The sequence below is a fragment of the Eptatretus burgeri genome, chromosome 17 (assembly GCF_056783735.1).
Source record: "Eptatretus burgeri isolate ZD-2024b chromosome 17, Ebu_testis_v1, whole genome shotgun sequence".
Classification (NCBI taxonomy): domain Eukaryota; kingdom Metazoa; phylum Chordata; class Myxini; order Myxiniformes; family Myxinidae; genus Eptatretus; species Eptatretus burgeri.
The window spans coordinates 51,580,871-51,594,181 of NC_140977.1; the positions used below are offsets into that span (position 1 = coordinate 51,580,871).

Consider the following 13,311-nt stretch of genomic DNA (forward strand, 5'->3'; position numbering starts at 1 on the left):
TTGATAAAAAGTTATTAAACCACTAAATCACCAAATTCAACATTCCGACGGGTTGGTAGAACAAAAAGTATATTACAAACATCCGTTACATGTGATGAACTGCTTCCCACATGGGGCTGTAGAAACCCTCTCTTCCAGATTAGTTTGGAGGATCGCAAAAATTTCACCATTTTCAATGAAAAAAAATGGTCGTCATTTCATCAATGGAGCAATCCATCGTACATGCTTTTACAAAATGATCGTGAAGATTATCATAATCGTATTGGAAAAAGCAAACACCAACTTTCTCTCAAATGGGTTTGTATTTCAGCACAGAACTGTTTTGAGCTTTGGCTGAAAAAAATGGATCAAAATTGGTTGAAGGTTAATATTCAAAACTCAACGGCACACAACAAACCCTTGTACTCGCATGAAAATTATAAATAACTACAACATGTTTCACATCCAATAAGCCCTTTACCAATGAAAGCTTTAAGATGAGTTTTAATAAAATGAATACATAAACATTAACAAATAGTGATTTCAACGATTTTGTGCAGTTAACAACATCTGTTCAAAAGACATGGCCATTCCTTTACAAAAGAATGCAGTATGTGTGAAAAAAGGTTATTATAATCATAATAATAATATTTAACTATTGTCATTCCTGTCAAATGACAAGAAGCGAAACGATTTCAACAGAAGGAGAAGAAAATATTTCGAGAAAAAAGCAACAACATGTGGTGGAACAAATTACCCTTCGCTTCTTCCTCCTTTTCTTCTTCTTCTTCATGTCATCCAGCACAACTGCAAGCTTGTTTTTTGCAGTTTCAATCTTTATCTAGTTCCAGAAAGAGAGCTTGTAAAAATAAAAGAGGCAACAAGCTTCAAAGATTTTCTGCCTAATTACCCATCCTTTTCATTCAAAGTCCAACACTAACATTGACAAAACGTTATTTTAACCATGTGATCGACAAAGAGTCATCAATCAATGACCTTTGTATACAATAAAATAAGTATGAAGTTTTTGTTCTTTTTTAACCATACTACTAATAATAATCAGACAAGTGTTATACTACATGTATAGTCGCTGTGCAGACACAAAATACGCACTTGATGCAAAACTTAAGAGCAAGTGATGGCAAAGTTTAGTAACCTTCAGACTCTGAGTGAACTCGTAGTTATTCAGACGCGAGGTCTCCAGTTTGCCTAATCGTTGACACAGCTCTTCCATGTCATGAGAAATTTTTCCGTGATCATTACTTTCTCTTTGGCGATTGGTCAGTTTTTCCAAAATCTGGATGAAAACAGGAAAAAAAAGAATTACACACACACACACACACACACACACACACACACACACACACACACACACACACACACACACACACACACACACACACACACACACACACACACACACACACACACACACACCAATGCCCACCAACTTTGATGAAATAAAATATGTTAAGTGTAGCATTGTATCAATGCAAAGCACAGCCATAAGGTCAAGGAAAGCAATGATTTAATGGATTTGTACAAGTCACATGACATGCCACATGTTGAACTGTAATCCATCACCATAGTTCAATTACTTTCCCAACTTCTGTAAAAGGATTTTAATCAGTATCGACTAGCTTTCCATTAGCATGGTATAGTTTTACTGTTCTTGGTGAACTGATTACCCCCACACCTCCACCTATTCATCAATATTACATTGTGATGCCAAAAACGATGGAGAGCTAAGTTTTCCAAATTCAAGCTAGTATTCTGCATCAACATATTTCAAATTACCCTCATGCTATTTTATCAGATCATCAATCATTCGATTTGTGCAAATAAGTGGTTAAAAATAAATATATAAAAACAAGGAAGCACAATTTTTCATCGCAAATTGTGACAACAGCAGCAGTGTAAGAGAACCATGATGGAAATGAAAAATGCTTGCAGCACACAAACGAGTCTCCATGATCCCTTCCTCGTTTGGTGCATGTTTCACGTGATAATTTCCCCGACTGTTATGTGTTGTGACTCTCGGTCATTAAATATAATCAAGTTTACACTTATTACACACATACAAAGCATGTGCCACAACGTGTTGCTGCGTCCACATTCTGCCAGTACTCCAGATGCCTAACCCATCCCATCTCTTAGGGATAGGACATTCCAGACACCCACCCAAAGGGACCACCTCAGGTTAACCCGAGTAGACTGCCGTCTGGTGAATGACACCTCAGCACCACCCCATCATCGACCACTTAGTGTGCTGCGATCGGATGAAGTGTTTTTATCGTGGGCCGGAGTGTAAACCCTGCCAACAATGACCCAGTCATGGTAACACACTGCAGGAAGATGTCCGCATTGCTCTTATTCTCTTATTATCATGGGTGAAACTGCAGAACTTTTGAAAAAAGGAAAAAAGATTTTCATAAGGGGTCCGGGGGTATGCTTCCCCAGAAAATTTTGAAAAATTGATGTCAAAATATACATCCTGTCCTTATTGCAACAAAAAACTATGCAAATGAAAGTGATATTTGGGGAAGAATTTTTTTAAAAAGAAAAACTTTCACCTGAACATTCATAGAAATTTGGCTTGTGTTGACCTTTAGGCTTGTGTTGACCTTTAGGCCTATGCTGACCTAAAAAAAAATAATAGATGGTTGAATTCAGTGAGCGATATGTAAATCCTTTTCAAATTTCAAGGCAATCGGATGAAAATTGAGGATTTTAGAAAATTTGGCTCAAATTGGCCGATGTCGACCTTCTGGCCTAGGTTTACCTAAAAATAAGTAGGTCGTTGAATTCAGTGACCTCATATGCAAATGCTCTTCAAATTCAAAGTCAATCAGATGAAAATTGAGGATTTTAGAAATCTGGCCTATGTTGACCTTTTGGTCGATGTTGACCTCAAAATTAATCGATGGTCGAGTTCAGTGAGCTCATATGCCAATAGTCTTCAAATTTCAAGTCAATGGGATGAAAATTGAGGATTTTAGAAAAGTTGGCCCAATTTGACCCAAATTGGCTGATGTCGATCAAAAAAAATAATAGGTGCTTGAATTCAACAAGCTGATATGCAAAAGGTCTTCAAATTTCGAGTCAATCGGATGAAATTTGAGGATTTTAGAAACAATTTAAAAATTTGGCCTGTTGGGTTAACCTTTTGACCGACGTTAACCTCAAAAATAAGTGGTTTAATTCAAGGACCTGATATGCAAATCCTGTTCAAAAGTGGTCAATCGGATGAAATTTGAGGATTTTACAAAATTTGGCTCAAATTGGCCGATGTAGACCTTTTTGGTCGACCAAATTTTATGAAACCTCAATGCGGGACCATCGCAGAGTGACATTAATCTCTGAAATTTTCAGAACGATCAGTTGAGCGGTTTGGGCTGGAGCTGAGCAGACAAACAAACAAACGAGAAATCACTCATAGAGCGACACTTGGCAAAACAGCGTAAAGTAGAAGGCACTCGGATGAGCGCATACCTCTGCCAGGTGGAACAGTTCACGTTTTATATCCCAGTGATAGGTTGGATATGAAACAAAATATTTTGGCCTATTTTGACCTTTTGGGCTATGTTCACCTGAAAATTAATCAGTGGTTGAATGCATTGACCTGATAAGTAAATCCTTTTCAAGTTTTACATCAACTGGATGAAAATCGAGTATTTCAGAAAATTTGGCCCAAATTGGCCTTTTTTGACCTTTGGACCAATGTTCACCTCAAACTTAATAGGTGGGTGCATTCAGAGACCTGATATACAACTGCTCTTCAAATTTCAAGTCCATTGGATTAAAATTGAGGATTTTTAGGCATTTGGCCGATGTTGATCACTTCCACAATATTGACCACAGGCTTGTTGTAGCAACTATGGAATTGCAGCTTAAATCCAGGAGAATGGTACCATCCCAGCCGAGGCTGGATGTTGGCAAACTCAAGGATAAGAGGGTAGCTGGGGAGTTTGCAAACAGGCTGAGTGGAGATTTGGGGGGTCTGGGTATTTTGGGGGATCTTGAAGAGTTATGGAGTGCCTTCAAGCCCACCTTCCTTGATTTTGCCAGTGGATGTCTTGGAACTTACCATAGGGCAAAGAAGAATTTTGTGTCTCAAGGGACACTGGATACCATTGAACAGAGTCGCAGGACAAGTCTGAATGGCAGAGATGAGCTCTTCAGGAAGCTGAGGTGTAAAACTGCATGTGCACCAAGGGTAGACAAGGAGGCCTATGTGCAAGGAATCTGCGAGGGGGGTAGAGAGCATCACCTGTGGTCAAATGATTCTCGTCCTGCTAACAGTGGAATTCGCGTATTGCGTTGCTCCATGCCCGGCCCTCAGTATACTGCAGTTAGAGCAGAGGGTGGTGGACTCTTGACAGAGGAGTCCGAAGTCAAGGCCCGCCTGGGCTGGTTACTTTGAGAAGCTGCACCAGGCTGATCCACCGGCTGTTGATTTGGATGTCATTCGTGTTACTATCCCTATTGCTGACCCTCCAATCAACTGCAGTCCACCTTCGTTTGTGGAAACACAGACTGCGGTGAACCGGTGGAAATGGGATAAAGCTCCTGGGAATTGTGGCATCCATGCTGAACTTCTCAAGGCTGGTGGAAGTGCTGTACTCGTGTCGTTGCATGCAGTTCTGTGCTCTGCCTGGAAAAACCGGTCAGGTCAGGTCAGGTCAGGCCAGGTATGGGAGCATGTGCCAGAGTAGCGAGTCACAGCGTCTACTTTCCGCCAGTACTCCAGGGGACTCCGTCTGGCCATCCCCCAGGCAGATGCCTGGCCCATCCCCATCTCCTTGAGATGCTGATAAACCTGCTGCAATCATGAGGCACGTGGTCAGCACATTGGCCTCCTCCACTCACGAGACTCCCACACTGAGAGAATCTGGTGAGCAGGATCAACATCAGGAAAACGAGCCACATATCCAGACAGCCGCAGCTGACGCTCACCGACGATGCAGGTAGCAAATCTCATTTGAGTCTCTCTCAGCAACCGCTCATTGGACACAAAGTCCGACCAGCGATAGCCAAGGATTCTCCGAAGAAACCTGGTACCAAAGGAATTAAGTCTCCATCTCAAATCCTTGGTCAGAGTCCAAGTCTCACATCCATTGAGCAAGACTGGAAGCACCAAGGATGTAAAGACTCGGACTTTCGTCCTCTCGCACAGGTACCAGCAGCCCCACACCCCATTATCCAGTGAACCCATGACTCCCCAGGCCCGACCCAGACGTCAATTGACCTCTGACTCACAGCCAGCAGAGACATGAATATCACTGCCAAGGTAAATGAATCTCTCCACGACCTCAACATCCTCACCAGAAACAGGCACAGACAGAACACAGGCATCATCCCAATTGACTGGAAGAGGGGCCTTGTTGTCTCCCACTGGAAAGGGAAGGGTGATCGCCAAGACTGCAACAACCACTGAGCAGGGTATTGCTGCTCTCATTGCCGGGCAAGGTCTTTGTTCGGAAAATTCATGATAGGGTTCGCCACCATCTGCTTGAGCACCAGCGTCCAGAGCAGTCAGGCTTCACACAAGAGAGGTCAACAATTCACCGTATCCTCGCTCTTCGGGTTCTCACCATACGCAGACCATCTCTGACTTATTTCCAGTTGTACCTGGAGTTCGTCAGAGGTGTGTTCTGGCTCCCACACTTTCCAGCACTTGTATGTACTGGATTATGGGGAGGATGTCGGAGATATGAAGTTGCAGTGCATCGTTTGGGAATGTCAAGATCTCTCGTTGGACACAAAGTCCGACCAGTGATAGCCAAGGATTCTCTGAAGAGACCTGGTACCAAAGGAATTAAGTCTCCGTCTCAGATCCTTGGTCAGAGTCCAAGTCTCGCATCGATTGATTTCGCAGATGATGCAGTCATCTTTGCGGATACTCTGGATGTCCTTTTGGTGACCCTCGAGGTACTGAATGAGGAGTCGGAGCCGCTGGGAATACGGGTTTCCTGGGTCAAAACTAAGATCCAGGCTTTCAATGACATTCTAGATGCTGCTGTCCTGTCTATACCTGTTTGTGGCGAGGATGTAGAGGTCAGGAAGAGATTCACTTCTCTTGGCAGTGATATTCATGTCTCTGCTGGCTGTGAGCCAGAGGTCAACAGACGTCTGGGTAGGGCCTGGGGAGTCATGGATACACTTGATCATGGGGTGTGGCGCTGCGGGAGGAGGAGGACAAAAGTCCGACTTCAAGTCCTTGGTGCTTCCAGTCTTGCTCTATGGATGCGAGACTTGGACTCTGACCAAAGATCTGAGAAGGAGACTTGATTCCTTTGGTACCAGGTCTCTTCAGAGAATCTTTGGCTCTCGCTGGTCAGACTTTGTGTCCAATGAGCGGTTGCTGAGAGAGACTCAAATGAGATTTGTTACCTGCATCGTCCTTGAGCGTCAGCTACGGCTGTATGGACATGTGGCTCGTTTTCCTGATGCTGATTGTGCTCACCAGATTGTATCAGCAAGGGAGCTTCATGAATGGTCAGTGGTCAGCCTCGTGTGTGAGTGGAGGCCAATGGGCTGACGTCCCTCATTGCAGCAGATTGACCGGCATCTCAGGGAGATGGGGATGAGCCAGGCATCTGCCTGGGGCATGGCAAGGTGGAGGCCCTTGGAGTACCGGCTGAAAGTGGACGCAGCGACACGCTGCTCTGGCGCATGCTCCCACACCTGACCTGACCTGGCCTTTTGGTCTATGTTGACTTCAAAAATAATAGGTGGTTCAACTCAATGACCTGATATGGAAATCCTTTTGAAATTTCAAGACAATCGGATGAAAATTAAGGATTTAAAAAATTTGGCCTTTTGGCCCATTTTGACATTATGGCCTATGTTTGCTTCAAAATTAATAGGTGGTTGAATTCAGCACCCACATGTCCAAATGCTCTTTAAATTTCAAGTTAATCAGATAAAATTGCGGATTTTCAAAATTTGGCCCGTGTTTACCTCAAAATTAATACGTTGTTGAATTCCTTGACCAGATATGCAAATGCTCTTCAAATTTCAAGTTAATTGGATGAGAATTGAGGATTTTATAAATTTGGCCTATGTTGACCTCTTGGTCTAAGTTGACCTCAAAAATAACAGGTGGTTGAATTCAGTGACCTGATATGTAAATGCTTTTCAAATTTCAAGTTCATCAGGTGAAAATTGAGGTTTTTGAAAACTCGGCTAAAATTGGCCTTTTGACCTGTGCTGACCTCAAAAATAATAGGTGGTTGAATTCAGTGACCAGGTATGTAAATCCTTTTCAAATTTCAAGTCAATCGGATGAAAATTTAGTATTTTTGGAAATTCGGTCCAATTTGGAGCAAATTGGCCAATGGTGATCTCAATATTAATAAGTGGTTGAATTCAGCGACCTCATGTGCAAATGGTCTTCAAATTTCAAGTCAATTGGATGAAAAATGACAATTTTAGAAACAATTTCATAATTTGGCCTATGTTGGGTTGACCTTATGGCCTATGTTAAGCTTTTGACCTATGTTAACCTTAAAAGTAATAGGTGGTTGAATTCAATGACCTGACATGCAAGTCCTCTTCAAATTTCAAGTGAATCGGATGAAATTTGAGGATGTTAGAAAATTTGGGTCAAATTGGACTATTGTCCGAGTAGACCTTTTTGGTCGACCGAATTTTACGAAACTTTATTACGGGACAGTGACATTAATCTCCGAAAATTTCAGAGTCGTCAGTTGAGCGGTTTGGGATGGAGGCGAGCGGACAGCCAAACAAGCAAACATACCAAGCCGAGCCGAAACAAAAACGGAGGTGATAAACATACTTGTCAAAAAAAAAAAATTCCCCAACTAACAAACGAACGGACCCCAAATGCAATACCCTCTCAAATTTGGCAAGGGTAATGAACTAGAATGGGTACTCAGTACAGCACATACTTCAGCCAAGATGAACAGTGTAAGTTTTGTATCCCACTGATGGGCCGGTTCTACATCCGGACCTGAATCAAAATCTAATCGGCAAGTTCTCATCACCAACTAACTCATCCACCAAGTTTCATCCGAATCCGTCAAAGTCTTGAGATATCGTGCTACCACACCCATGGAAAGCATACACACCATTTCAAAAGTTTCACATTTTGTTGCCTTCTAGCCTGGAATTAAATTGCATTTAATCAGACGTTTTCCACCTTTATTTGCACATCGTAACCCACAACTTCCAAGGAAAAACAAATTCACAAATTTCAGAAAATTAATTAAAAATACAAAACGAGAATATCAGGTCAGGTCAGGTCAGGTCAGGTATGGGAGCATGCGCCAGAGCAGCACGTCGCTGCATCCACTTTCTGCCGGTACTCCAGGGGACTCCGTCTGGCCATCCCCTAGGTAGATGCCTGGCCCATCCCCATCTCCCTGAGATGCCGGTCAATCTGCTGCAACGAGGGACGTCAGCCCATTGGCCTCCTCCACTCACGAGACTCCCTCGCTGAGAGAATCTGGTGAGCATGACAGCGTCAGGAAAACGAGCCACATGTCCATACAGCCGTAGCTGACGCTCACGGACTATGCAGAAAACAAATCTCATTTGAGTCTCTCTCAGCAACCGCTCATTGGACACAAAGTCCGACCAGCGATAGCCAAGGACTCTCCGAAGAAACCTGGTACCAAAGGAATTAAGTCTCCATCTCAAATCCTTGGTCAGAGTCCAAGTCTCACATCCAGAGAGCAAGACTAGAAGCACCAAGGATATAAAGACTCGGACTTTCGTCCTCCCGCACAGGTACCAGCAGCCCCACACCCCATTATCCAGTGAATCCATGATTCCCCAGGCCCGACCCAGACGTCGATTGACCTCTGACTCACAGCCGGCAGAGACATAAATATCACTGCCAAGGTAAGTGAATCTCTCCATGACTTCAACATCCTCACCACAAACAGGCACAGACAGGACAGTGGCATCCAAGATGTCATTGAAAGCCTGGATCTTAGTTTTGACCCAGGAAACCCGTAATCACAGCGGCTCAGACTCCTCATTCAGCACCTCGAGGGCCCCGAAAAGGATATCTAAAGACTCCGCAAAGATGACTGCATCATATGCGAAATCAAGGACAGAGATCCTGACATTCCCAAACGATGCACCACAGCTTGATCTCTCAGACATCCTCCCTAGAATCCAGTCCATACAAGTGCTGAAAAGTGTGGGGGCCAGTACGCACCCCTGACGAGCTCCAGTAACAATTGGAAATAAGTCAGAGGTGGTACCACCACATCTCACAGCACTCTCAGTACCAGAGTAGAGTTCAGACATCAGATCGATCAGTTTTGGTGGCACCCCAAGAAGACCAAGAATCATCCAGAGGGCATCCCGATTCACTGAATCGAATGCTTTACAGAGATCAACATAGGCTGCAAGCAGCTCCTGCCGAAACTCTCGTCTACGTTCGGTGAGGACCCAAAGAGCAAGGGTACGGTCAATCGTTGACCTCTTTGGTGTAAAGCCTGACTGCTCTGGACGCTGGTGCTCAAGCAGATGGTGGCGAACCCTATCAAGAATTATCCGAGCAAAGACCTTGCCCGGCACTGAGAGCAGCGTCACCCCTCGGTAGTTGTTGCAGTCTCGGCGATCACCCTTCCCTTTCAAGAGAGGGACAACAAGGCCCCTCTTCCAGTCAGTTGGGATGATGCCTGTGTTCCAGGCAGAGCACAGAACTGCATGCAACGACACGAGTGCAGCATTTCCACCAGCCTTGAGAAGTTCAGCATGGATGCCACAGATCCCTGGAGCTTTACCCCATTTCAACGGGTTCACCGCAGCCTGTGTTTCCACAAGCAAAGGTGGACCACAGTTGATTGGAAGTCAACAACAGGAATTGTAACACCCCTGAGGTCCAACTCAACAGCTGGTGGATCAGCCTGGAACAACCACTCAAAGTAACCGGCCCAGCAGGCCTTCACTTTGGACTCCTCTGTCAAGAGCCGACCACCCTCTGCTCTAACTGCAGTACACCGAGGGATGGGCTTGGATGAACGCAATGCGCGAATTCCCCTGTAAGCAGGACGAGAATCCCTTGACCACAGGTGATGCTCCACCCCATCACAGATTCCTCGCACATAGGCCTCCTTAGCACACGTACAGTTTTACGCCTCAGCTCCCTGAACAGCTCAGCTCTGTCATTCAGCCTGGCCCTGCGACTCTGGTCAATGGTATCCAGTGTCCCTCGAGACAAAATTCTTCTTTGCCCCACAGTGAGTTCCAAGACATCCACCGGCAACATCAAGGACGGTGGTCTTGAAGGCACTCGACAACTCTTCAGGAGTTCCCAAAGCACCTAGACCCCTCAAATCTCCACTTGGCTTGTTCGCAAACTCCTCAGCTACCCTCTCATCCTTGAGCTTGCCAACATCCAGCCAAGGCTGGGCTGGGATGATACCATTCTCCTGGATTTAAGGTGCAACTTCACAGTTGCTACAACAAGCCGGTAGTCAGTATTGAGGAGCTGAGCACTCCAGTAGACCCTGCAGTTGTGGATCATCCTCCAGCGATCATCAACGAGGAAATGGTCAATCTCCTTTGCCACACCGCCAGCGTTGGAATACAAAGTCCAGCGATGAGCTTGTGGGCGTTGAAACCATGAACCGGCCACCCTAAGTCCATGACTTCTTGCAAAGTCAAGGAACTTAGTGCTATTCTGGTTCATAGTTCCTGACCCATGGGGACCAACACACGTCTCATCACCATCCCTTTCAGTTCCAGTCGATGCATTGAAATCCCCCAAGACTAGAAGTGTATCTCGTCTGGGGCACCGATCAACCACAGACTCGAGCGTGGCATAAAATGCATCCTTCACGGTGAGATCACTCACCTCAGTCGTAGCATAAACAAAGACCATGGAAATGACCCCTAAGGAGTGACGAATCCTTAGTCTCATAATACGCTCGTTGACCAGTGTTACCTCAATTATCATTGGAGTCAGCATATTGGACACAGCGTCAGCAACTCCTTGAGAATGGTAACCATCAGAGCGACCAAACCAATAGTAGGTGTAACCACCCACCATGATCTCTCCGCAATCTGGTCTCCGAACCTCAGAGAGTGCTACAACATCGATGTCCAAACGTTTGAGCTCAGGTGATAACAGAGACAGGTGATCATCCTCTCTTCGGGATAGGACATTCCAGGCATGCACCCGAAGGGACCGCCTCAGGTTAACCCAAGGAGACCGCCGTCTGGTGGACGACACCTCAGCACCACTCCGACACACTCTCCCACAATCTGACCCGGGAATGTTACCCCATGGTTTCCCTCCTATCATCAAAGATTGGGGGTCCCGAAGGCTTTGCCCCAATCCCGTCATCCGGTGAGCTGCCTTGCGATGGGAAGCTGCATAGGAGGTACCCCCATGGAGTGGGTTTTCAGATTTCTTTGCGTTTTTGTGTTTTGCAGAATGAAGGGTTTTACGGTGGTCGGAGTGCAAATCCTGCCACCAACCTCCTAATAAGAAGTAACCCAACTGCAGGAGGACATCCGCAGACAGTTGGGCACTGGATATGGATGGGCGTTGGCTCACAAGGAGCTCCTCCGCCCTTTGACAGATTTTGTTTTTAATCATGCTGGGTGTCCATATCCAAACACCCTCCTCACCAAAAAAAACCTGGTGGGGGAGACGGTTTAGTCGCCGACAATCCGACCATGGAACAGGTTAGTACAGATTTACATGATACCTGTAGCAAATCACAGATCGAATCTGGCCTAACCTGACACCTGACATTGATAGTTTAGAATATCTCCTTTTGGATAAGTGCCCATCACCCTGAATGAATAGTTGATGGAAGCGCCAATGACAGCAATTACAGCTGTGAGTTTTGGGATAGTTCTCTACCAAATTTGAACACTTTGCTTGGGCAATATTTACCCATTCTTCTGTGCAAAACTGTTCAAATTCAGTCAAGTTGCGAGGGTAGCGTTGATGGACAGCAATCAAGTCATGTCACAGAGTTTGATTAGATTTAGGTTAGGGCTCTGCTTGGACCACTCAAGGACATTTATCTTTTTGTTAATTATCCACTCCAGTGGAGCTTTGGCTGTGTCCTTTGAGTCATTGTCATGCTGAAAGATGAACTTCCATCCCAATTTCAGCTTTCTTGCAGAGGGCAGAAGGTTTTCCTCAAGGATTGGTCTGTATTTTGCCTCATCCATTTCCCCTTCTTTCCTGACAAATGCCCCAGTACCTGCTGTCTTGAAATTTGAAAAGGATTTCCATATCAGGTCATCGAGTTGAACCACCTATTGTTTTTGAAGTCAACATTGACCAAAAGGCCAGGTCAGGTCAGGTGTGGGAGCATGCACCAGAGCAGTGTGTCGCTGCGTCCACTTTCAGCCGGTACTCCAAGAGACTCCACCTTGCCATGCTCCAGGCAAATGCCTGGCTCATTCCCATCTCCCAGAGATGCCGGTCAATCTGCTGCAACCACGAGGCACGTGGTCGGCCCATTGGCCTCCTCCACTCACTTACGAGGCTGACCACTGACCATTCACGAAGCTCCCTTGGTGATAGAATCTGGTGAGCACGATCAGCATCAGGAAAACAAGCTACATGTCCATACAGCCGTAGCTGACGCTCAAGGACGATGCAGGTAACAAATCTCATTTGAGTCTCTCTCAGCAACCGCTCATTGGACACAAAGCCCAACCAGTGAGAGCCAAGGATTCTCTGAAGAGACCTGGTACCAAAGGAATCAAGTCTCCATCTGAGATCCTTGTCAGAGTCCAAGTCTCGCATCCATAGAGCAAGACTGGAAGAACCAAGGACCTGAAGACTCTAAACTTTTGTCCTCCCGCACAGAAGGAGGCCAATGTGCTTTTGTCCTCCTCCTCCCACAGCGCCACACACCATGATCGAGTGAATCCATGACTCCCCAGACCCTACTCAGACATCTATTGACCTCTGCCTCAAGGCCAGCAGAGACTAGAAAATCACTGCCAAGGGAAGTGAATCTCTCCCTGACCTCTACATCCTCGCCACAAACAGGTACAGGCAGGACAGCAGAATCCAGAATGTCATTGAAAGCCTGGATCTTAGTTTTGACCCAGGAAACCCGTAATCCCAGCGGCTCCGACTCCTCATTCAGTACCTCGAGGGTCACCAAAAGGACATCCAGAGTATCCACAAAGATGACTGCATCATCTGTGAAATCAATGGATGCGAGACTTGGACTCTGACCAAGGATCTGAGATGGAGACTTAATTCCTTTGGTACCAGGTCTCCAGAGAGAATCCTTGGCAATCGCTGGTCGGACTTTGTGTCCAACGAGAGATCTTGACATTCCCAAACAATGCACTGCAACTTCATATCTCCGA

At 45.5% G+C, this 13,311-nt stretch overlaps 2 protein-coding genes across 9 annotated transcripts in view; one reads left to right on the plus strand and one right to left on the minus strand.

Moving 5' to 3' along the window:
• The window catches only part of LOC147010088 (uncharacterized), a 144,084-nt gene that overhangs the window by 117,802 nt on the left and 12,971 nt on the right, over positions 1-13,311 (minus strand). For all 7 annotated transcript variants that reach the window (XR_015052796.1, XR_015052795.1, XM_085861611.1 and 4 more), the window contains 2 exons: positions 1,136-1,276; positions 737-820 (listed from right to left, as the gene is read on the minus strand). Coding sequence is in view for 5 of the 7 variants with exons in the window: in XM_085861611.1 (XP_085717737.1) it covers positions 737-820; positions 1,136-1,276 (225 nt within the window). In the remaining 2 variants the exon portion in view is untranslated. The remainder of the gene's footprint in view (positions 1-736; positions 821-1,135; positions 1,277-13,311) is intronic.
• Positions 1-13,311, plus strand: part of LOC147010090 (protein FAM200C-like) — a 527,036-nt gene that overhangs the window by 13,737 nt on the left and 499,988 nt on the right. The window lies entirely within an intron of this gene.